Source organism: Vigna angularis, chromosome 7 (assembly GCF_016808095.1).
Source record: "Vigna angularis cultivar LongXiaoDou No.4 chromosome 7, ASM1680809v1, whole genome shotgun sequence".
In the NCBI taxonomy this organism is placed as follows: Eukaryota; Viridiplantae; Streptophyta; class Magnoliopsida; order Fabales; family Fabaceae; genus Vigna; species Vigna angularis.
The window spans coordinates 26,007,966-26,033,931 of record NC_068976.1 but is presented as its reverse complement, the minus strand read 5'-3'; the positions used below and the strand labels follow the sequence as shown (position 1 = coordinate 26,033,931).

The window sequence follows — 25,966 nt, the reverse complement described above, 5'->3', positions numbered from 1 at the left end:
CTGAGTTCCCTCCCAGTGACTCTTAGTTACCAGGACAACTGAGGTTTTCTGTCCAGGACTTCAAGGGCAATGACAGTTGTTCATAGCACGCCCTACACACCTCCCAGTGCAAAACCCTAGCTTGTGATTATCACATTTTTTCTCCCTCCCTCCAATATCATCACTTTTCCTCTTGAATTTTGTCCTTGTTGATCTTTATTTGTGTCAATTTGGTGAATGTGAAGAAGAAGAACAATAACAGTCTTCTCTGAGCTTCTATTAATTCATCTGGTCTCCAATCAATCGGTATTTATTCAAATCCCGCATTTTTCATTTAGAATTCAGAAATGATCGCATGCGCTTGAAACCTTTCCTTTTTACTTTTATCTTCTTTTGTACCGCATGTTGTCAGCGGGAAGTTCATATCTGTGCAGTAAATTTTTTATCATTTTTATTTTTATGGTGTGATTGCTTCCTTTATGTTGTCTCCTTTGAAAAAATCATTATTTTAATATTTTTTGATAATTTATCTCTCGAAATTTGTTTTGGCTGTGTTTTGTTGTGTGATCATTTCTCTTTTATTTATTTGCTATCTGAATTGTGGAATGTCCCTTGAAGACCACTTTAAAGTTTAGACAATGAGACATAGTTTCTTGTTGTTTAGGTCATGATACCACTTTAAATGATTAAAAACTTCTCACTAGATATAAAAAAAAATGGAAAAGTAAAAGAAAAGAAGAGATTTCCTTCTGCTTCCATATTTGATGGTTGTTGAATTCATAATATGTATGCAGACTGTTAGAATGTTTATGTTATTATGTTTTTCTTTATCTCATTTTGACAGAACTTAGAAGCTGCTTAACTAGTGACTTAGGTTCTTAGATGCACTATATTTTTATAAAAAAAATGTATTTTAAGTTCTTGTATTTTCCATCAAACATGGTTATATCCCTATACTTTCTTAGGGTTAAATTTGGTCATCAAACTTTGTGAATTTAGTCTTTCCTTATCATTTTTGTGAACTCTGAGGATCAAAGATCAAAGTTATCAATAAGAAAATATGAAGATTTTGAACATGTTTTACTGAAATTATAATGATTAAAAGCGACATGAAAGTTTCTTTTTCCCTTTTGTAAATAATTTGATTTCATAATTAAAGACAAAATATAATTTGAGTAATCAATTACTTGCTTCAAATGTTTTAAACTACAGCCCTTGTTGTGGTTTTGTCATGCCCCTTGATATTACAGACAAATACAGACACATGCAGTCAGTATGGTCATAATTGAGATTTTATCATGGTGTGGTTGCCATCATCCCAAAACCTTGACAATACAGTCAAAATTGCAACAGCTGACAGTTTTGAAAACCTGTGTGCTAGTTCAAAACCACAAAACAACTGATAGCATTAACAATCTAACATAATTTTAATTTTTCAGCTGGCATAGTATTTAAGCCTTGGTGAAACCATAATGGTTCAATGCTCTAACAAGGATATTGACACAAGTGCATCTCAACTAAGTTGGTGGTATGTAGATATATCTTATCAAGAACTCAAGAAGGGAACATACAAAGTGAAAAACTCAGATGAAACTTTCATTTGTCCATACTGTCCTGAGAGGAAACAGGATTATAAGTACAGGGAACTCCTTAATCATGCTTCTGGGGTTGGTCGGAGTAGTTCAGAAAAGAGAACAGCAAAAGAGAAGGCAAATCATCTGGCTTTAGTGAAATATTTGGAAAAGGACCTAGCTTATCTGGATGGCACCTCAAAACCTGCAGACAAAGGTCTCCCTGTTAATGAAGTTACTGAATAAAATTTTCATTTTAAATATTTTCCTTGTTATCTAAGCCGAAACTTGCCAATTTACAATAATATTCAATGGCATAACGAAGATATTGAATAAAATAACATGACAACAGTCAGTACTAACATTATTTTTTTAACTTTCAGGTGTCAAATTATTCAGCACAGGAGAAACAGTAATGTCTCAGTGCTCTAACAAGGATACTGATACATCTCAAATAAGTTGGTGGTATGTAGATACATCTTACGAAGAACTCAAGAAGGGAAGTTACAATGTAAAAACCTCAGATGTGACTTTCATCTGTCCATACTGCCCTAGGAGAAAACAGGATTATTTGTACAGGGAACTCCTAGAACATGCATATATGGTGGGTCGAAGTAGTTCTGAAAAGAAAAGTGCAAGAGAGAGAGCCAATCATCTTGCATTAGTGAAATATTTGGAAAATGATCTTATTATTGTGGATTGCTTGTCAGAGCCTGTTGATAAAGGTGAGTCTCCAGTTGATGGAAATGACTGTAACAAATTTTTTGGTTCTATACTTTCTTTACTCCAAGTTACGGAATATACAGAAATGTGCCAATTCACAAATATAGTTAATGGAATAATGAAGATATATGTAAAGCAACATGACAGTAGCCAGTACTAACACTGTTTCTTTTGTTTCTCAGGTACCAACTTAGGACAACCTGAAATAGCTCAATGCTCTAACAAGGAGACTGGTGTGAGTGCATCTCCAGCATCTCCAGCATCTCCTACAATAAACTGGTGGTATGTGGATAAGTTTTACAAAGAACTCAAAAAGGGAAATCATATTGTGCAATCCTCAGATGAGACTTTTTCTTGTCCATACTGCCCTAAAAAGAGAAAACAGGATTATGTGTATAGGGAACTTCTTGACCACGCTTCTGGGGTGGGTCAGAGTATTTCACAAAAGAGAAATGTTCGAGAGAAGGCTACTCATCTGGCCTTGATGAAATATTTGAAAAATGATCTCATGCACATGAGTGATCCATCAAAATCTGCAAATGAAGGTAATCACCCAGTTACTAGAGTGGATCAGAGTAGTTTTCAAGAAAGAAGTGTCAAAGAAGATGCTACTCTTATGGCTTTAGCAAAAGACTTGAAAAAGGATGTCATGAATGTGAGTGGTTCATCATCAAAACCTGTAAATGAAGGTGATCCCCCTGTTGTTAATGAAGAGATCATATGGAGATTCTGTTCAAGTTTTTCTAGTTATTGATTATGGATTGACTAATTCAATTCACTATGGTGCATAATGGAAGTAGCATGTGAAGTGATAATTTTTATCAAAATTAAAAATCAATGTAGTTACTCGAGGAAGCCAGTACTAATACTGTTTTTTATCTTTCAGGAACCATAATAATAAGTCCAGGAGAAGCTCCAATTGGTTGCTGCTCTGACAAAGATAGCAATATGAGTTCATCTCAGATTGGGCGGTATGTAGATAAATTTTATGAAGAACTCAAAATGGGAAGACACTGTGTGAAAACCTCGGATGAGACTTTCACATGCCCATACTGCCCTAATAAAAAGATAAACCGGGATTATGTGTACAGGGAAATCCTTGAACATGCTTCTGGGGTGGGTCAGAGTAGATCACAAAAAAGAAGTTTCATTGAAAGGGCCAATCATCTGGCTTTAGAAAAATATTTGAAAAAGGATGTTATGAATGTGGGTGCTTCATTTCCATCAAAACCTATGGATCAAGGTGATCCCCTGTTAATGAAACAATTGTAACAATATTTATGTTTCTTCTCTGTTACTGATTATGTCATATTGGTAAATTCACAATACTCAGTTGAACTAATCTGTAAAGCAACATGACACGTTTGTTAGTTAAGCTACTTTTTGTCTTTCAGGCACAGTAACAGCAACCCCAGGAGAAACCATGATGGGTGACTACTCTCATAAAGATAATAATATAAAGGCAACTCAAATAAGTGGGTGGTATGTGCATAAATCCTATGAAGCACTCAAAAAGGGAAGTCACATTGTGAAAACCTCTGAAATGACTTTCTCATGTCCATACTGCCCTAATAAAAAGAGAAAGCGGGATTATGTGTATAGGGAAATCTTTGAACATGCTTCTGGGGTGGGTCAGAGTAGCTCACAAAAGAGAAGTGCCACTGAAAAGGCTAATCATTTGGCTTTAATGAAATATTTGGAAAAGGATCTTATGAATGTGGATGGTACACCAAAAACTGCAGATGAAGGCAATATCCATTTTGAGGAGCAGTTTGTGTGGCCATGGACTGGGATATTGGTTAATATTCCTACTGCACAGACAGAAGATGGACGTTGTGTTGGGGAAACTGGTTCCAAGTTGAGGGATGCTCACCGAATCAGGGGATTTAATCCTTGTAGAGTCCGGACTCTTTCGGATATCCGGGGTCACTCTGGAACTGCAGTTATGGAATTCAATAAAGATTGGACGGGTTTAGCTAATGCTTTGGCATTTGAAAGAGCATATGAATTAGATCATCGAGGGAAAAAGGACTGGTTTGCTAATACTGAGCAAAAGTCTGGTATTTATGCATGGATTGCTCGAGCTGATGACTACGAGATGAACAATATCATTGGGGAACAACTGCAGAAGATGGGGGATATCCAAACAATATCTGAGCTCGTGAAAGAAGAAGCTCGTATACATGCTAAACTTGTTTCCTGCTTGAACAATACTCTTCAGGTCAAGAAGAAGCGGTTATTGGAGATGGAAGTAAAATACAATGAGACTTCACGTCGCTTGGAAATTGTAATGGAGGAAATAGATAAGCTCACTCAAGACCACAATCAAGGTATATATATTAATCTAAGTTGCTTTTTTCTGTAATTTGGACCATGACTTGTTTGATGTTGTTGTTGTTATTGTTATTATTTTTTGTTTCCAATTTATTTTCAAGTCACAAAGGTCAAATTCTACAATGAAATTACTAATTGTGTACATTGACATAATTGCCGCTGTGTTAGATTATATATCATTGGATTGAATCTGGTTTTAACAATTTTTATTGGTAGAATCAAAGTCCAGACACTGCAAACTTCTGGTTGCATCACCATCGTGGTTACACTGTAGAATTTATTATCTATGTAATAATAATGGTTTCCAAATGTCCTACTGGATCTTCTACAATACACTTCTGACATTTGATTGTTTGTAAAGGATGCTGAACTATTTTAATGACATCTTATTATTATACCATGATTGATTGTATTCAGAGATGAAGAAAATACAATCAAGTGCAACTCAGCACTTCCAGAACATTTTTAGTGGTCATGAAAGGCTTAAGTTGCAGCTGGAATCTCAGAAAAGAGAGCTCGAGTTGCGGAGAATTGAACTGGAAAAACGTGAAGCACATAATGAAAGTGAAAGAACGAAGTTGGAAGAAGAGATTATGGAGGTGTAGTGTTATTATTATTATTGTTGTTGCATCTTTTCTATCATGATGAGGTTGAGATTCCTGTTAAATAGAAATTGAAGGAAAAAATCATTGTTTAAGGATACTTAATTAAGATGATCAATATTCATTTGTTTTAGTGATTTTAATGGAAGAGTTGGCAAACAAAGTTAATTACTTTTCCATTTTTACTTATCAAGTTTGATTATCACCTTATGATTTGAATACGTTTCCAGTTGATTTGTGTGAGAACTAGGCCCAAGGATATTGGGAATGTAATTTAATCGGTTTGTATTATAGTAGTATGCAATTGAAGGCAACACATTTTCTTCTATGAAAATTCTTTTTGTTTTTTTGTTCAGTCAAAAATGGACTACATGAGATTGTTTCTGTCAATGAATATTTAAATTTTTTTTAATGTAATGTATGCTAAAATGGATGTCAATAATAATGATAATAAGATGTACTCCATTTAGTTATTATTTGCTAAGGAGTTTATATGATGAAATTTAGGGAAAGGAGGGTTAAAATAAAAGCTAGCTGTTTAGAGTTTTATGTCGAAGAATGTCTCATTGGGAATTTTTCTTCTTCTATTTTTGACATTATTTTGTCCCTCCTGGTAAGAACATTGCTATGGAACCTATAAACAAAAGGTTTGGTATTATGTTTTATTTGTGTTTTTGAAATCCTTTAATAATGACGATGTGGTTAAGAATTTGCTAGAATGTTATGTACAATGCTGATGTCTATTATCTTTTTAGAATGCATTGAAAAATAGCTCTTTGGAAATGGCTGTTCTGGAGCAACAAAAAGCTGGTGAAAATATTTGGAAACTGGCTGCAGATCAAAAGGTTTGTGTATCCTATTTTTGAGCTTTTCTAATAACTGAGTGTCATTGTCCACATCAGAATAGCTGGTTGTTAATGCTACTTGACAATATATTTATCCAGCGGCAAAAAGAACATCTTCGTCATAAAATCGTCAGGCTTGAAAAACAACTGGAAGTGAAACAAAAACTAGAATTGGAGATTCAACAACTAAAAGGAAAATTAAATGTCATGCAATACATTGAGGAAGATGAAGACTCAGAAGTTCTGTATAAGGTGGATGCCTTACACACAGATTTAAGAGAGAAGGAACAATCACTACGAGACCTAGATGCTCTGAACCAGACACTAATTATTAAAGAGCGTCAGAGCAATGATGAGCTACAAGAAGCTCGAAAAGTATTGATTAATGTAAGTGTTTTTTAAAGTCTTCTATTTCCTTAGTTTTTTAATGTGTTTTTTTAATGTAAGTGGAACATCAATGACATTGGAATTCCAACTTACTGGGTTGAGAGTCTGTTGTACAAAAACCACTCTTATCTCCTACACCACCCAAGCCTCCAGACCTGAATTTGTAGGAAGTAGCCAGTGAGTTCCCTTCCTTTGATAAGACAGTATTGCAATGCTATCAGGAAGGGTAGATAACACGTTGATGAAGATGAGCCATGGGATCAAGCTTCCATTGTTCCAACTTGAAGGATGTTGGGAATAAAAGAAGTTAGTTGTTAGTAGAGAGTGGGTATAAATAATAACAGAATAGGTGGAGAGAGGATTATCATATATTTTACTTTTGGAATAGACTGGACATTTTCCAGTGGAGGAAGGGAGGCTTCCTTGGGACACTTACTGTAATTTTGTTTTTCCATACTTTACAGAATTAATGAAATACGTATACATTCATCTCTTTTCTACTGTTTGAGTGTTGTGAGAGAGGAGAGTCATCCGTTACAGTTCCCTGCATAAAGGAACCTAACAGATTTGGTCCGACCTACCGGATCAATATCGGGGGGAGAGAAGAGCTAGCGAGGAGAAACGGTAGTGAAGAAGAATGGAGGGAAAATTAAACGCGCTAGTAGGAACAGAAAGTTGTATATCTCATGGTCAATACTTGCACTAGTAGGGACTACACATATTCTGTTGTCGGGGTATGCTTTGTAGGTCAAGACATCACTTATGAGAAAATGGTTCAAGATAAATTCATCAAGTTGGGAGGTGATTACAAAGCAATCGTGCAGAGTCTCAGTCCATTGATTCCACCCATATTTTCTTCTGATGAGAGTGCCTGCTATTCTGAATGGAATGCAGCCATGGAAAGGCTAACTGGTTGGAAAAAAGATGAAGTCATAGGAAAATTGCTTCTTGGTGAAATATTTGGAAGTTTTTGTCGACTAAAAGGTCAAGATACCCTGACTAATTTTATGATTTTAATATACCGTGAATAAGTGGCCAAGATTCTGAGAAGTTACCATTTGGATTTTTTGATAGAAATGGAGAATTTGTTGAGAGTTCTATAACAACAAACAAGAGAATTGATGCTGGTGGGAATATACTTGGCTGTTTTTTCTTCTTGCAGGTTGTAACGCCAGATCTAAATCAGTCCTCTGAAGAACACAAGCCAATAGGCAGAGAAAACATTTCTGAATCCAAAGAGTTAGCTTATATACTACAAGAGATTACCATGACTCTGGCTTGGAGCTTGAGCCAAGCGGAATTTGTGGAGGGGGAGACAAAAGAGAGTGACTTAACTCCCAAAAAAGAGGGACCTCCAGAGGGGAGCGAGTTGCTGGAAGCATTGAAAGACATCAAAGATCATCTCCGGGCTTATAGTTTTGGAAAAGAGGTGACCAAAATGTGGGAAGTCAATAGAATGGAAGAAGAATGGAAGACATTGGAGGAGGATGTGCCACCACCCAAGCCTCCAGACCAGAATTTGGAGGGCGCTACCTGGAAAGAGGAGCATTACCTCAAATAACAGTTCCCTAACTTCAACCTTGAGGACAAGGTTGATTTTGAGGGGTAGAGTAATGTTAGGAATAAAAGAAGTTAGTTGTTAGTAGAAAGAGGGTATAAATAATAACATAATAGGTGGAGAGAGGATTATCAGATATTTTACTTTTGGAATAGACTGGACATTTTCCAGTGGAGGAAGGGAGGCTTCCTTGGGACACTTACTGTAATTCTGTTTTTCCATACTTCACAGAATTAATGAAATACGTATAAATTCATCTCTTTTCTACTGTTTGAGTGTTGTGAGAGAGGAGAGTCATATGTTACGGTTCCCTGCATAAAGGAACCTAACAAAGGACAAGGTTGATTTTTGGAGGAGTGTATTGTTAGGACACATGGAAAAGAGAAATTAGTTAAGATAGTTATAGTATTCATGAGTTAATTACTTGAGGTGTTAGATATAAATAGGAAAGAAGGAGTGGAGAGGAGGAAAGAGGTGAATTTTGTTGATTAAGCTTCAGCACTTTGTGAAGAGAAACCTTTGAAGGAGAGAGTGCTCTCCTGTTTTTTGTTCTTTTCAGTCTATTCAATAAAAAACCCTTCTTTTCTTTCTTTTTTAAATTCTTGGTTCCTAACACAAACATACTATTTCTTTGGTATTCCATTATTTCTAATATGGGACATAAGGTGTGCAACCATAGGGAGAAGGAACAAGGGAGGTAAAGCGATGGGGTTCTCTTTATTTTGTTCAATTCACAAGACAGAAAAGGAGTATCGGAGGAGAAAAAGCATTGAATCTTGTGAAAAGGAAGGAGAGACATTTGAAGTCCAAACACATTTGGAAGAGAAAAAAATTGCATTTGTGAAAAATAGTTGGGAAAGTGAATCTTTAAATTGAAAAATATGAGAACATAAAAGAGGAAAAAGTGATGTGTTTGTTTAAATTTAAACCCTACCCTACCTGCTCATATTCCTTAACTTTCGAATATACACGGATTATTTTAAATGCTATAGAAAAAAATATTATATTGATAGCACATTAACTGATAGTTCAGAAGTATTACAAACTCAAACAGTATATCAACTGTGTATATGATAGGAAATGGATAGTTTATGAAAGAAAGAGAAAAGGGAATAAAGCGGGGGAGATGTGTTAGGTAGTTATAACTGTATTAGTATTTGGGCGGGAAATAAAGCTCCTATAAAAGAGCTATTGTATTCTGATATTGGACACTTTTGAATTGTTTACTGCAAAGACAGGATCACGATTATCCATTGGAGGGAAGAGTATTTGGCTCTCTTGGAGGTTGTTGGGTGGGTAATTACGATACTGAATATAGAAATATACAATTTACAGAAATATACAATTTATACTTTCTTTTCTGGTTGTTTAGTGTGAGTGAGTGCAAATTAAATAGGTTTCCAATCCAGAAACCTATCAGTATACGTCTCCTCCCGCATACCGTTTTTGATGTAGTAACATACCTTGAATCACCTACACTACCATATTGAAGTGTATTGCAAACCAGTTAACAATGTTTAAACTATGACGCTGTTGGGGGTTTCAGTACTCATTTGGTACTTTTGTGTTTTGAATTTTTCCAACTTTTTCTAAACTTTCTTGAAATGTTATATGTTGCAGGGCATTAAAGAGATATCTTGCCGTGCTGGTGTTGGTGTGAAGAGAATGGGGGAACTTGATATTAGACCATTCCTTGAAGCTATGAAGAAAAAATACAACGATGAGGATGCAGAAGAAAGAGCTTCAGAACTGTGTTCATTGTGGGACGAGTATATAAAGGACCCAGGGTGGCATCCATTTAAAATTACCATAATTGAAGGGAAAGATCAGGTGTGCCTTACCTAAGCTTATAGATATATCACTATTTTAGTCTTAATCAAATCTTGCGTTTGCTGTTGTAAGCACCTTGAAGTCTACTTAATTAGAAACAATGGATATTTCCAATGTAGCTTTGATACCTAAATACTTGGTTAGAATATTAAGCCTCTGGAGCATGTGTTTCTTCGATCTTGTTTTCAAAGGGTTGATTTTACTTGCCTTCTTCCCCATAGATGAACTTTTCATGGTCACAAAATTAGAAGAAAAATAATGCTGGATGACATTGCTATATGAACTATTCTGATTAGTATGTAGGTAGTATAATGATGTCAGATGATTAATTTTAGAACTAACATGGTGCCTATATTCAGGAAAGTCAATCATGATGTTTTTCTAACTTGTCTGGTTTCATGATTTTTTCCATGGCAGGAAATCATAGACAATGAAGATGAAAAGTTGAAAGCACTGAAAAATGAGTTGGGTGAAGGAGTCTACAAAGCTGTGGTGACAGCTTTGACCGAGATCAATACATATAATCCGAGTGGGAGGTATACAACCTCCGAATTATGGAATTACGAAGAGGGAAAGAGAGCTACCTTGCAAGAAGGAGTAAAATTGTTATTGATGCAATATAAACTATCTAAACAGAAAAGAGGGACGGTGTAAAGGCTGGTATGTATGTATGTATGTAATTATAAAATAAGACAACTATAATTTTCAATTTTCTTTTGACCTACACATTTAGAAAGAAATTTTTCTTACTGATATGCAATCTGGTTGCGGACAAAGAAGTTAAGACTACCTGCAGACTGCATCTTTTCTTAGAATATTGTTAGATAATTTACAGTGTTCAGAAAATTGATTTTTCCTCCTATCTATTTGATTGCTGTTTCAAAAAAACCATGGAATATAATGCTGAAGAGTATGGATTGGTCACGGGAATATAAGCATGTTGCTTTACAACATTATATCTTAATCTGTTGTGTTCAGAAAATGGTTTTAGATTATACATAGTTTTATGCATATTGGTTAGCCAGACATGTTAGGCCATAGGATGGCCACTTTCTTAAAAAAAATAAATGAATTATCAACTCTGTTATTCTAAAGGTGTGTTATTATGAGTTTGTTCTAATTATCAAATAATAAATTACTTCACTTATTATGTGGCCCTCAGAATGAAATATTTAACCAGTTATGTATTTACTTAAAAGGAAGAAAGTACATGCCTCCTATGGAGAGAAACCCAATGAAGAAAATGTCAATTAGTGAATCATTGTAACAAAAACTTCCATGCTTTTTGTCTCTGTTCCTTGACCAAACAATTTGAACGTGGAACTGCAATTTGAAAACCTTATTAACTCAAGACAGATGATGAAAAGTGTGCGCGAGCCTCAGGCTTCAAAATCAGCACATACTTCTCATCATTTTCATACTCACTAATTTTAGCCCTCTCTTTACTACATATTTAGGAGTTATTCAAGGATAAAATTTATATTTAACAAATGTTCCTTAGTTCAGTAAATCTTTAAACACTAAAGAAATAAAATAATAGACTGCACTCAATGTTTTAATTTGTTGTTTATACTTAATATTATACATCTTTAATTTAAAAATAATGTTCATGTTGCTCTGCCTCTTTAAATCATAGTTGTTTCATTGGACGCGTAACAAGTTTCTTAAAAGCCAAACTCTACACTATTCCAACAATCTCTAAAGTCCACTGTTGGTAAAACAGAATAAAATTGCATTCTATAAAGAAAACATATTTTAACATACCGCGGGAACACAGTTTTTTAATCCATGCTACCTTTTTATTTTGGCATCGAAGTTAAGAGAAACAACACGGAAGGTATAGAATCTACTTTGCAAACAGTTTATGAAGAGACAAATACGGTGAATTAGCACTCATTTCCACAATTTTCTTTTTCTCCTTTTGCTTTTCAGCGCAGTTAAGCGTGCTCATCAGCTTTCGAACATCTCATGCATGAATCAAACACTTGTCAAATTTCAGTAAATCATAGTTGGAAAATTAAGGTTCAAGCAGTCATAAAACCCAGCTTAAAAAAGTTAAAAAGAAAGATTATAAAGATAAACACACTTGATCTTTTCATTAATATATATATAAATATGTCTAAGAAATATAGCTGCGGGCTCATACATTTGAAGCCACTTCAGCACCTTACAAGTTTCACATGATGTTTCCCTCCATTTTTTCAAATCCTATAACACTTCAAACCCGTATACCAAGACAACCCTAACTTCTTATCCCTCCACTTTCACGATCAAGACAAAGAAAGAAAAAAAAAAGTCAAAAAGTTCACTGATCACTACCACCACTTACTTTACTTCCCTCCATTTTTTTCACCCTATATCCACATCCCAAGGCAACTTCAAAACTACATAGAGGTAAAGCTTTTTCCTTTTTTTAATAAGAAAATAACCCAGAAAACACGATCAGACCCTGAAATTTTTGCCGGTGAAGGTTTGGCCAAATTGCCAATTGGCGGGTACGATGTTCCAGGAGGTGGAGGTGCGCCGGTCACTGGCTGTGACCCTGAAGGAGAGTGACTGACCAACAAGAACAGCGTTTGATTGCCAATTCTGACCCCAGTTACGGCTCATACTCATCCACCCAGTCTTAGACCCTTTCACGCTCGTCTTCACCACGTCCCCTGCACCCGCCACGTTGGAGATCAAAACCAGGTTGAAGTAACGGAAGCCGTTGATCGTGAACCTCATCCCTCCCTGTTTTCTACAAGGCACCCTGCACATTCACACACCCAATCACAATCGTCAGTGGCATCATTCGTAATAAAATGCATCCACGAGGTCAGACAAATAAAATTACATATTTACAATGAAACCATCTTATTTTTGGTTGGTTTCGAGAATCGCGCAATTACGCGGCAAAAGTGCACGTTTGTCAAAATCCTGAACCGGTTTCAGATAAACGGTTCAAGTTCTCTCCAGACAGGGACCCACCAAATAATAATCAACGCTTCTGATCAGTTTTCACTTTTACGAATTACGAATCACCTATTGTCGACTGTCTAGTCCCCTCCACTCAGTACACTCTGTCGGTTTAAACGACGTCGCACTTCTGATTGTGCGCTTTGCACCCTCAGAAGGCCAAAAGCCAAACAAGCGCGTTCAGTCTGTTTTTCTCTTATTCTCAGTTTATTATAAAATAATAAAACATCAAAACATCCCTTTCTTCATTATAAATTATTAATTTTTAGTTCATAGTGTCTGTACAACTGTCTGAAAAGAAAAACCACACCTTTACCAAATGCGGGAAATTCCGTCATATATTTTTTTTAACTTGTGTTTTAAATTACGAATTTAACTGAAATACATAAATACTATAACCGAAATTTGAAAAAGGAAAGTAAAAACAGTAACTTTTATACGAGGGTGTAGGTTAATAGTAAATAACAGAAAACATATTTAAAATAAACGTAAGAGAGAGTGTGTTATGTTATGAACATTTAATAAAAATGTAATGAAAAAGTAAAAAGCGAAAATGGGTGAAGGTAAGGTTACCTGCGGTAAGAGACAGGGACGATGCCGGCGCGGTACTCTGCGATTTTGAGGAACATGGGCATGGCGAGGTCGAAGTGTGGTCTGGGAGGGTTGCACCATCCTCCATTGTCGCTGGGTAGAGCGTAGTTCGGAGGGCAGAAGTTCGTGGCCGTCACCAAGATCGAGGGACTGCCAGCGTGGCACCAGCTCGGGTCGTTGGCGCACTTTATCTCGAAGCACGCTCCGCAGCTCAGCCCGCTGTTGAACAGCGCCGTGCTAAGCGCAGCAGTGTTGACGCCATAGCCCTGGCTGTACAGGTTTCCGTACCCGCACGCGCCGCCCATTGTGCCCGACGCGTCGCTTCCTCCATAGAACGTGGCGTGCGCGCTCTCCCACGCGCCGCCGCCGTACACGCCCGGGATTCGGGCCTCGGCGGAAGTTAGAAGAACCGTTATGAGGGAAACAATGGCAATGATTCTTTGGAGCGAAGCCATTGCGAGTGGGAAACACTGAGCAGGGTTTAGTTAGGAGTTATGAGAAGAGGAACGGTTTCAGAAACTAACTCTGTGTTGTGTTTGAGTTCTGAGGAGCAAAGTAGAAAGGTTCGTGGGTATTTATGGAGAAAACTGGGCCCCACTGCGATCCCTTTTGGACCGTTGATTTTCACTCTCCGTCACTGTTGCTTATTTTGTTTTCTTCTTTTCTTTTGCCGATTAAAGTGGTACGTTGATCCAATAAGTAAGAAAAGAAAAAATAATGAACAATAAGGTAAAAAATAAATGTTTTTTTTTACTTTTACTTTTTACCATACATCTATATTTACCAAATAGAAGCTAAACGAGAAAAGTGAGTGGGTTAGTATACCATGGTGGTGATGAGTGTAGGGGACAAAAGAAGTTAGGGACCTTAGGACCTGAAAATTGATATCAAATCACCTTGCTTCATTTGCAAGTTGTGCCATAAAACCAAACCATTTTTTCTATTTTGGAATTTGAGGTTGTTCTTTATGTTACTAACTTACTATGTTTGTGTTCCTTCTTTCCCTCAATGTTTCAACTCGAGTCAAAAAGTCAACAGGAACCAATACCGAAACATTTCACACTATGAATATAGTCCTATGGATGTGATTTGTTTTCCATATCAATATATATTGCTCGGGGATAACACTCTTTCATTAGTATTAATATACAATTATTTTCTTCCAAACATTATATGTATACATTTTTAGTGTTGATAAAATGACAATGACATTTAACATACCATATGATTATAATTAATACTGGTTTTAGTTTTTTATCAGAATTAAAAAACATAAAACATGTATTAAAAAAATGATTGTGATGGAATGCTAAAGGATATTTCTTTGAGTGGATATTAGAGTGGTGTTTAAGGAATATCCCGATCAAGTTTATGTTCATGCGATAATCATAATAGTAATAATAATAAAGTTGGTTCTGCATGAGTGCGTGTGATGGTAACAAAATCATATTAGTAAACGAAAAAAAGAAGCTAACATGAAAGGTTGTGAGTAAGTTTTTGTGATTTTTAATAAAAATTTGAAGTTACCATAAAAACAATGATAAACGGAAGTCAGAGTGAAGTCACCTTTCACGGCTACTGCGCCCGCCTGCATATTCAGATACTTTCCCTTTTTCTTAATCACTGAGATAAAATGGGAAAATATGCATTCGTTTTCGTTGATTTTTCAATATTTTGAGGTGCAGAGTCAGAGACGCTGTAGCGAAAACAGCAAAAGTCGGAGAAAAATGATAAAGTAAAACCTAATTTCATATTTTTATCAAAAAGAAGGAGTTGAAATTATGAATCTAAAAAAAAGTAAGTACTTATTTTACATAAAATATTGCGTTAATCATTTTATATTATAGAGTTGCTAAATTTGTTAGTCTTCTTCTTCACATGGCATTCCATGTCGGATTTGTCGAGTTCACACATTAAAGTAGTAACTAACTCGTACATGTTTCCTATTTCACTTTCAAATCTCGTTCATATTAATCTCTTTGTAACACACTTATTTAAGCATTCTTTTTAACAGATTAGAATTGCATTTTAATTAATATAGTTATAATTTTTAATCTAATAAATAACATTCAATCCAATAATTAATATCATAAAAAGAGTTGCATTCTGATTAATATAGTTATAATTTTTAATCTGGTGAATAACATTTCATCCAATAATTATTATCATAACATTGATTTAATAATACATCGGTTATATTTTCTTTTAATAAAATGAGGTATTAGGTTTCGAAAATCTGTTTAAAGCAAAATATTAAATTTATAGATTTTTTCCTATGTCTTAAAAATTGACATGAAAATATTTTAAAACTAATTAAAATAATTTTAAATTCATTTTTGTCAATTATTTTTTTTGGTTTATTTTATGAATAAAACAAGAAGTACGTGTGTTATTTTTTTAAGTAACATATGTAAATTATGTATATATGTCTATTTTAAAATTAGAAAACACATGGATGTCATTTAAAAAACCGTAAGAGAAGTGAATAGTTGAATGGTTTAATTTTTAATAAAAAATATTATCTTTTATACATTAAATCTTTTAGGTTTTATTTTCATAATATTTAGTTAAGTTTTAGTCAATTTGATCTTTTGAATTAGATGTGAATGTAATTTTAAAATTATTACGGACAGTGTCATCCAACAAACCTGAGTAAATGCAATTTTTTCTTTATTTTTCATACTATGACATTGGATAAGAATTTTTAGTGTCAACGCTATGATCGGATAATCTTTAGAAGGGTGTTCATTTTTTTTATAGAGAAATTAAAATGATTTTGTAATAATATGTGTTTCTTTTATAGGAAATTTTTTAAAATTATAAGAATCATTTAATGGTTTAAAATTTAAAAAAATTAATTTTTATTTAAAAAAACATAAGAATTTGAAAATACTTATACTTTTTCCGGCAACTCACAGGGACCATCGACTGCCCCCACAGATCACTACCAGTCTTTCCAGTGTGCTTTGTCCTCACTCGCACACCTTCTGAGAAAACTTCCCAGAAGGTCACCCATCCCAGAATTACTCCAGGCTAAGCACGCTTAACCATGGAGTTCTTATGAGTTAGGCTACCGAAAAGCAAAATGCATTTTGGTGATATGAGTAGTCAAATCAATTCCTTTAAGCTATCCTTCAACTGTATAGTCCCATACCTATACAGTCTCCAGATCCCTCTCATTCCGGTGTATGTTCGATTCGTCCATGTACCCCTTCCACCCGAAGCTGCCAGGAGCCGCTCCTTGTCTGTGCCCCCTGCACCATGCTTCTTGCACCGGCGTCACTCTCCGCCCTCGTCTCCGTGCCCGGGTGTCACACTTAGACTTTTACTTCTTATTTTAATTCACTCAACTTTAATCGCAACATTATTAGTCCATGCGATGTCTTTAACAAAAATAAGTATAAAATTAAAGCATTATTAAGATTATACAGTACATTCTACTCATGCAAATGCAATCCATTTCTTAAAAAAAAAAAACAAAACAAAACTCAGAAACGATAGCGAATGTGTTAAGTATGATACATGAAATTACATTGTGCTTTTACTTAAGATGGTAATTAATATTTATTTGCAACAAATCAAAACACATAAAGGTGTGCTCAAATTAACCAATGTTTGTAAATATATTTTTCAGTAAATGTGAGTTATTATTATTTTTAATTATTATTTATAATCTGAGGTAATAAAGTTTGTACTTAATATTTTTTTTATATTAACAGTAATAGAAATGCTCTATTAAGAAAAATAAAATTTAATAAATTTAAATTATTGCAAAACAAACATTTAAGAATTAAATAATTTAAGAATAAAGAATTTCAAATTCAACTTATCACTAAAAATTATTATATAATAATTATTTTTATAGACAAAAATAATTAGTTACAGTAAACTAGAAATTATTGATATTCAAAAATTATTATTAATTTATGAATTATATTTTAAATTGGTTTCTAACATTTTTGTTATGAAAGTTTTAGCTATTTTAAAATTAATAAAAACTATGTTAAACCATTATATTTCTTTTTTCGAATTGAATTAAAAAAGGAATATCTTAAAATAATAAATATTTTGAAATAATAATATATTTGTTATATATAATACTTTCTGATCTCATTAAAAATTAAGTACTTTTATAGTGTCATACTTTATTTATCAATAACTTATCTTTTCACCTTTCCTATAATACGAAAGTTGTATATTTAGCTTAATTTATCTTTAATAAATTTCTAAAAGTAAACAAATATAAACATGGTTACTCTTTCCTTTTTATATTTAAAAAGTAGTATTTTTCAATAACTCCATATACTTTTATCAAGTATTTTTATTTAATTATCATTTATTACTTTTTTTTCTTTCTCTTTATTCTTCAAATTGTTAGGAATGTGAAATTTTGTTATAAATTCTTAAAATTACATTGTATATTTTGTATAATTTTTAGGAGTGTTTCAATCCATTCAATAGTCTCATATCATTTAAAAATAAAAAATTAATAACACTTTAAATACTTCTTTCTTCTTCTATTATTTGATTTTAACAATATCATTCATCCTAATTATGTGGCTCAATAAACTTAGAATTAAAAAAGAAAGTAGAAATCAAATCAATTTTTAATTTAACGGTTCCTTTCTAACTATTAAGTAATTTTTTTTTCCTAAGAAATGAGGGAAAACAATTCATATTTGTGAAATATAAATGTTTTTATGCAAAATAAGAGAAAAATGATTAAATCCTTGTCTTTAAAAAATTGCTAATGTTTTTGGAACACAATAATATGCATGTTCGTAGGTTGAGTTAAATACCATTATCAAAACATTTAGTGAAAAATACTTAAATACCATTATCAAATCATTGTTGTAATTTTTGTTCTTATGAAAAGTGAAACAAAAGAAGAGTTTGAAAGTTTAGAAATTGGTAAGGTGTGCGAAGAAGGAAGGAGATGCAAAACGAGTGGAAGAAATTCAACGAATATAGATTAAGTATGTGGGTCCCACAGCTGCAATCTAAGCGTCCACCGCATTCAACGCTCCACGTATTACGCCGTGCATTTGACCGTACATTTGGGGACGGCGTTGAGTCTTCCCACATTCTAACGACTAACAACGTCGCACCCACGTACTTCTGAACGCAACGGAACGGATAATCATTCAATTACCAAAAAGTAACCATGTTTAGACTTTAGTTTAGATCCCACCAAATAATATAGTATAATACACATTTTTTATGATTTTCCTTTTAATATAGTAGTGAAATATTTTTATTGAAACAACAGTTGTAATTAAATTTTTATTTTCTTTTATATTTTGATTCAAAAACAAAACCAAATTGATTTTGCTTGAATTGTAAAATAAAGGTTGAATTTTTGTGATGATGGGAATATTGAAATGTGATGAGTCTTGTGACGAATGAGTATGGAGTGGTGAGTATGGTTCTTTTGAGAGCTTGAGAGCGTGATTTGGTTAAATTATTGGATGGTATTATCTACCAAATCAATGAGATCTGCCACGTAGTGTGCATAATTAAACCTTGTAGTTCAACAACTACGTACCATTTGCCTATGAAAAACGTTATCCAGTGTTATCAGTAATTGACTTCAACATAACAACATCTCAGATTCTAAATCATGTTAATTGGTTCCTTTCTTTCTTTTTCCTACTACTACCTACCAAAGTAACAACAACACATCTTAGTCACATTCGTTTTCTTCTCTGCCACGATGCTAACATTGTGCACCTGTGAAACTCTTTATTATTCCACCTAATATTATTAAAGTTATTTCATACTCAAACATTGTTTCCAATCATAACTCATGCACCACCACAACCTCTGTTACAACTGGTCTGAATTTTAATGTAGTATGATAAATGGTTTAGCGGTTCATGTATTGAAAAACATGATGATGCATATTATCTTTCCTTTAGTGAAAAGTCTCAATCATATGATGGTAGGTAATTCAGTTGGCACTGACAATTAACAGATGCCAAAGTAATCAATGATTAATTAAAAGCCATTCTCTGCTCAATTCAATACAGAGACCAGATCAGTTCCTTGAAAGTTAGATGTTGCCAATTGCATAAATTTTTGTAATTTTATTGGTGTTTGAATTGATTACATGTAATTTCTTGACATTCTGCAATGTGCTAGGTAATAAAGCAATGGATTGAAGTTTGGTTTCTAAGTCACCATGTAATATTTTATGGGCACAACCAAATAAGTTTACTTTGATCTCATCCAACTAAGTCAATTATTAGTGAAATATTTGCTTCCAACTCCTGATAATTAGATATCATTATACCATGTTGTGAAATGTGCAGTCTCTGCTGTTAAATCAATAGACTAATACCACTTGTGTTTATAATCATAAAGAGTAATTATAAATCTGCGTGGAAAGAATGGTTGTAGTTAACTCTTTGAAATAACAACAGAAACAATACGCTCGAGGTAGATTTGAGTATGAACAATTTGTAGAAAACAGGGATATTCTGTAGGATGTGCTAAGAAGTGTTATTTACAAGGTGAAAAATGCTTCACCCATGGAAATTCCTCTATTGTTAAGAGAGTATCACACTGTCATGTACTTGTATAGGAGAGAGAAGTTTTCAAATCTTGTTGGTAATAAAATGGACTATTGAAGAAGCAGTCTTACTGTTCCAGAAGTGTGTAATGATTCCACCATAAGCATTTAGTATTACATCATTAATCTAGAAAGGTATCATTGTAAAAACATGATCATGGCCACAGTGGAGAGACACTTGCTGAGGTGAAAATAAAGTAAGGAACTAATTAACATCCTATGACGACAAAAGCAACAATTAGGAGTAAAAAAATTGAATGACTAATAAAAAAAATGTCATGGTAACAACTATTTAGTATGATATAATGCATCCCATTTGCTGATATATGCATGGTGTAATTGAAAACGTGCCCAATCTTTGTGGGACAATGGTGGACCATTAGGCCCATTTGGAATGGCATGTCTGTTCTTTAAGTGAAATCCGTTGCTAAAAATCAGCAGGCTCTATTGAGCTTTACGCAATCCCCATAAAAAAAACCCTAGTTTCCCCTATAAGCAAGCAAGTAACTGCGAATCATATCTTCAACTTTTGTACTTGTTCTTCTCCCATGCATTCCACTCCCACAGCACAACCACTAACTTTTTCTTTCTCTGTGTTCTTTTTGAACTCAAGCTTCCTTTTAATCATTCATGGGTCCCAACCTAGCCCTCCCACACTCACCTAAGTAAGTCACCAAAGCTTGATCAAGACAAACTACCTGTTTAACTACCCATGCAGCACACATAATGGCCCAAGCATTTTTCACAAAATCAACTACCTATTTTGCTTTTCTTGTTTAACATTTTTAAGAACCTTTAGAAGTTGGACCCATAAGATCTTGATTTGATTTGGAGTTGGTGTTCACGAACATATACAAACCCATGCTTAATCTCTAATTTAGTTTTTACTTAAAAATATTACTTTATTATAAATAGTTAATTTGTTTCAAAATATAATTTGTTTTCCTTATTTATAGTTACGTATGAACCAATTATGATTAACGTTAAGATAGTGTTTGGATTGAGGGATGATTTGAGAGAGAGTCAATTGAAAGGTGATAAGGAATTGTAATATTTTTTGGATTAAAAGATTTGAATGGATGAATGAAGGGATTTTTGAAAGTAAAATTTATAAAACTCGCATATGATGCGATGAATATGATAGATTAATTTAAAAAAAAAAAGATTAGATCATTATCATTTTATCCTAAAAGATAAATGTAATATAAAGTTAAATATAAATAGTAAAAATTATATTAAAATAAAATTAACATTTTTATTTAAAATTATAAAAATATTATTCTTATAATTATTATTATGTATAATAAAAAATAAAAAATAATTATATATATATATATATGAAAAAAAATCACTTTTATTATTATTAGTAATATTTTATTATTGTTATTATTATTATATTAATAATAATATTATTATAACAATTTTAATAATGTGATTATGAAGAAAAGAAGAATCGATTATTCTTCCCCGCATATATATACAACTAGTTAAGTAGAAACGATTCTACAATCGATATAATCAATTTCAGACTATTATAAACACATACATAATCAATTCCATAATCAATTCCAGTACTATCATAATCGATTATATTACCTAAAAAATACATCTAGAATTGATTCTATTGCCTAAAAGACACATTCAAGAATCAATTCCAATTTCTTTTATTTGCCCAAAATTGATTTTAGTGACACATAATTGATTTCAGTTTTTGAAAATACATTCAAAATCGATTCTAATCTTTTTTAATTATTTAGAATCGATTATCCTCACCTCCAAAATTTGTTTCTTCTCTTTCTCTCTTCTTTTTCAATAGCCATTTTTGTCTTTTTTTCCTTTAATCAATAGTATATTCTTTCGTATATAAACACTCATGTGCGAATGATATTTACCTTCCTCCAACAAATTTGTTCCTTCAAATCAGGGAAACCAAATGTTAAACATACTCATATATCTTGTTAGTTGTTAGCACTGCTAGATATTTGTGAGAAAGCAGCAGTGATAAGAGAGTGTAGTAGAAAATGTAATACAGAAAGAGAGAAAAACGAGTGTTATTCTCATTAAACAAAAGTAAGGTATATAGTATACCAGATACAAGAATGGCTGACTGTCATTTAACAGTTAAAGTCGTTAGACGGTTTAGTTTTTACATTTAACACTCAGGGATTTAACTCCAAGAGAATCCCTCAGCTTCTCAAACCTGTTTTGTCTTAAACCCTTGGTGAAGATGTCCGCAGTCTGTTCTTCTGTGGTATAGTACTTCTTCTGTGGTATAGTACACCAAATCCAACTTCCCTTTACTAACTTGATCTCTTAGATAGTGAAATTTGATCTCTATATGCTTGCTTCTGCTATGAGAGACTGGGTTTCTGGATAAAATGATAGCTCATCTGTTATCCACCATTAATTGTATTGGCTTACTGTGTTCAATCTTCAATTCTCGTAGAATAGTTTCTAGCCATGCGCATTGGTAGGCAGTCTCTGCAGAGGATATGTACTCCGCTTCACAGGAAGAAAGTGCAACAACATTTTGCTTCTTTAAGCACCAAGAGATTGAAGCTCCCACACACTTAAACAAGTACCCATAGGTGCTCTTCCTATTCATCTGATCACCACTCCAATTTGAGTCACACCATGCCTCCAAAAATCCACTCGTACTACCAAGCTTCTTGGGGAAAAGAAGATCGTAATCTGTTGTTCCCTTCAAGTAGCGCAGGATGTGCTTGGCTGCAGCGAGATGAGAGTGTCTTGGATCATGCATGAATCTGTAGACTAACCCAACTCCAAAACTGATGTTAGGTATGCTATTACACATATATCTAAGAGATCCTACTATTTGCTTGAACAAGGTTGCATCCACCTTGCTCTCTTTCTCCTGACTCGAAAGTTTCAAGTTCGCCATGATTGAAATTGACGTGCAATTGTAGTCTTTCATATTAAGTCTCTTCAGAATCTCATTGACATACTTTCTTTGATGAAGGAAAACTCCATCTACTGTCTGCACAAACTCTAGCCCAAGAAAGTAGCTCAAGCTCCCGATATCTGTCATTTCAAATTCGTTTTTCATTTTCAACTTAAATCCTTCAATTTTGTCTGCAGAGTTCCCAGTAACAAGCAAATCATCAACGTACAAGCACACAAGTAAAATACCCTGTTGCTTAGCAAATTTCATATAGACTCCAAATTCAACAGTGCATTTTTGAAAGCCAAGTCTAATGAGCAGCACGTCAATGTGTTTATTCCAGGCTCGAGGTGCCTAACGAAGGCCATATAAAGCCTTCTTCAATTTGTACACCTTCAACTCTTGACCTTACTTTACAAATCCAAGTGGTTGTCTAACGAAAACTTCTTCTTCAAGAGGGCCATTCAGAAACGCAGATTTGACATCCATCTGGAAAATGTTCCAACTATTGAAATTCGCCATAGCAACAACAAGTCTTATCGTTTCAAGTCTTGCAACAGGTGCAAAAACATCGATGAAGTCTATTCCAGGTTTCTGCAAAAAGCCTTTTGCTACCAGCCTAGCCTTCAATTTTGTAATGCTTCCATCTGGTTTATACTTTGTTTTGAACACCCATTTAACCCCAATAGCTTGTTTATGCTAAGGAAGCTCTACCATCTCCCACGTTCTATTCTTTTCAATTGCTTTCAGCTCCTCCAACATAGCCTCCTTCCATTCTTTAATATCAACAGCTTGTTTTAATGAAAGTGTTTCAGCATCGACAAGAAAAGCATAATGAACAATGTCACCTGAATCTGCAATTTCATTGTTTGTGAACACCTCATGACCTGCAAGCCTTGTTGAGGGGAACCAAGCTCTTTGTTATCTTCTATTGTTAACTTCTTCATTAGCAACTATTTGTTCAGCCTCTTCAGGCCTTTTCTCATCCAACTAGCTAGATACGACAGTAGATGGATTTAAATCACCTTTTGCTTCCAGCCAATTGAATATAGCAAACTCGTCTATCAGTACATCTCTGCTAATCAACCATGATGAAAACCTCACTCTTATCTCCTAACTTTTTCCTCCTCTCATCTGGAACGTGTTTGTAACACACAGATCCAAATATCCTCAGGTGATCTGCTAATGGCTTGATTTCAGACCACGCCTCTTCTGGATTGTAGTTTGCCAATGCTTTTTTTGAACTTCTGTTCAACAAATAGACTATTGTTGAGACAACCTCTCCCCATAAGCTGTGTGGCAGATTCTTCCCTTTAATCAAGCATATGGTCATTTCAAGTAGCGTTCTATTCCTCCTCTTGGCCAAGCCATTGTTCTGAGGTGTGTATGGAGCAACAACCTCGTATACAATTCCCTTCTCATCATAGAATTTGCTCATCTCCCCATAATTAAACTCTTCACCTCCATTGGTTATGAAAATCTTCATTTGTAGGGCTGATTGCCTCTCCACCATGTCACAAAATTTAACAAACCATGAGAAAACTTCTTTCTTTTCTTTCAACAGAAAAACCCATATCTTCCTAGTCCATTCATCTACAAAAATTAGAAAATATCTATTACCTCCAAGTGTTGGTACTTCGAAGGGGCCCACACATCTGAATGGACTACACCGAGTGGTTGTTTAGCTCTTTTAGGCGCAAACTTCTTGAGTTTTCTTCTGGCTTGTTTTCCCATAGCACAACCTTCACAAATCTTCTTTGGAGTGTTTATCAAAGGCACAACTTTTATCAACTCTTTGCTGTTTAGCAAACTCAGGCTTTTGAAATTCAAGTGCTCGAATCTATAATGCCATACCCAACTTTCCTCTTCAACATTCAACGAGGATAGACACTGTATTGCTGCTGCGTTCAGATTTACCTTGAACGTCCTGTTCTTGGCTAGTGGAGCTTTGATCACAAGACGTTGTCTTTTGTCAAACACTTCGATGAGGTTCTGATGCATTGACATGGTATAGCCTTTCTCCAGGAGCTGTCCAAGGCTTAACAAGTTGTTTTTCATTACACGTCATCCATATATGTGACTCCACCATTCTTGCACGCGATCAAAACTCTACCAACTCCTTCCGCTGTCACCGTGCTATCATCAGCGAACCTCACATTGCTTTTTATTCTTGAATCAAGATTTACTAACCACTCTCTTCTTCCTGTCATGTGGTTAGAACATCCAGTATCTAAGTACCAGCATGAATCGTCTTCAGCACGATGATAATGCTAATTCTTACCATTATCTAAGCATCATTTTAGTAGCAAAATCAACTCTTCTTTAGCTTATTACTTGCTTAAATCCTCTCTTTTATTTAGTTTTAGTATTTATCTATATTTTGGGCTACATTACGTAAATAATACTCTAATCCCTTGTTTTTTGATCTATTTCGATGTTAGGAAGATCCTGCATTACATTGAAGAGCCTCGGTGATCCAGGAAGTCATTGCTGAAAAAGTCATTTTCGCTTAAGCGAGAATAATTTAGCTTAAGCGAGAATGACTATCTTCTCCAACAAGTTCATTTTCGCTTAAGCGAGAATAATTTAGCTTAAGCGAGAATTCGGGCAGTATATATATTCACGAGGCAGAAAGAAAACGGGTCGTTGGTTCTTTGGAGGTGCGATTTCACGTCTGGAGCTCATGGAGGGCGCGAGGAGCTTGTGGGAACATCTCCTCCTCTTCCTTTGGGTCTCCTTCTTCTTCCATCTTCCATGTTTGTAAGCTTTAGGGTTCTCCATGGAAATGGAGAACCAGATTCATCTTGTTAGGGTTAGATGTAGCCTATGAACTCTTGTGTAATGAATGATTGTTTCGTATTTATAAATGCCTTTTCTATCTATTACTAGTATTCTTGTTTCCGATCTTAAAGCTTGCGTGTAATGGGAACGTTCATGACTTGATTTTGGGGTTTCATTGAGCCAGGGATGGGATATGAAATCTTGAACTGAAACAAGAGTCCTTGTGGGTCATTGAGCCAGGGATGGGATATGATTCACATGTTGTCTTAGATCCTAGTTCTTAATGCGGGTTTGCTTGTTAGATTGTCCAAGGGATTGGAGTTTGATAAGGAAA

General features: G+C 34.3%; 2 protein-coding genes across 4 annotated transcripts; one reads left to right on the top strand and one right to left on the bottom strand.

The window, feature by feature from the left end:
- LOC108337967 (protein INVOLVED IN DE NOVO 2) lies at positions 1 to 10,538 on the top strand. 3 transcript variants are annotated; one of them, XM_017574559.2, is made up of 12 exons: positions 1 to 285; positions 1,419 to 1,767; positions 1,934 to 2,275; positions 2,456 to 2,962; positions 3,160 to 3,244; positions 3,365 to 3,516; positions 3,668 to 4,603; positions 5,025 to 5,206; positions 5,965 to 6,054; positions 6,154 to 6,441; positions 9,620 to 9,829; positions 10,247 to 10,538. In XM_017574559.2, the coding sequence occupies exons 2-12, from the start codon at positions 1,452 to 1,454 to the stop codon at positions 10,481 to 10,483; spliced, it is 3,345 nt and encodes a 1,114-aa protein (XP_017430048.1). In that variant the 5' UTR covers positions 1 to 285; positions 1,419 to 1,451; the 3' UTR covers positions 10,484 to 10,538. The 3 variants fall into 3 exon arrangements, with proteins under 3 accessions (XP_017430048.1, XP_017430046.1, XP_017430049.1); XM_017574557.2 differs by having other exon boundaries at positions 3,160 to 3,516; XM_017574560.2 differs by lacking the exon at positions 1,419 to 1,767 and having other exon boundaries at positions 3,160 to 3,516.
- A 1,359-nt stretch (positions 10,539 to 11,897) lies between these two features.
- Positions 11,898 to 13,933, bottom strand: LOC108337969 (expansin-A4). The gene is made up of 2 exons (XM_017574561.2): positions 13,361 to 13,933; positions 11,898 to 12,581 (listed from the first exon to the last, which is right to left on the bottom strand). The coding sequence occupies exons 1-2, from the start codon at positions 13,831 to 13,833 to the stop codon at positions 12,272 to 12,274; spliced, it is 783 nt and encodes a 260-aa protein (XP_017430050.1). The 5' UTR covers positions 13,834 to 13,933; the 3' UTR covers positions 11,898 to 12,271.
- Between the last annotated feature and the right edge of the window lie 12,033 nt (positions 13,934 to 25,966).

Coding starts and splice junctions, on each gene's coding strand:
- LOC108337967 (XM_017574557.2), top strand. CDS start 1,452: ATGGTTCAATGCTCTAACAAGGATATTGACACAAGTGCATCTCAACTA. Junction 5,207..5,964: donor TGGAAGAAGAGATTATGGAG/GTGTAGTGTTAT, acceptor TTATCTTTTTAG/AATGCATTGAAAAATAGCTC. Junction 6,442..9,619: donor CTCGAAAAGTATTGATTAAT/GTAAGTGTTTTT, acceptor TATATGTTGCAG/GGCATTAAAGAGATATCTTG.
- LOC108337969 (XM_017574561.2), bottom strand. CDS start 13,833: ATGGCTTCGCTCCAAAGAATCATTGCCATTGTTTCCCTCATAACGGTT. Junction 12,582..13,360: donor GTCCCTGTCTCTTACCGCAG/GTAACCTTACCT, acceptor GTGAATGTGCAG/GGTGCCTTGTAGAAAACAGG.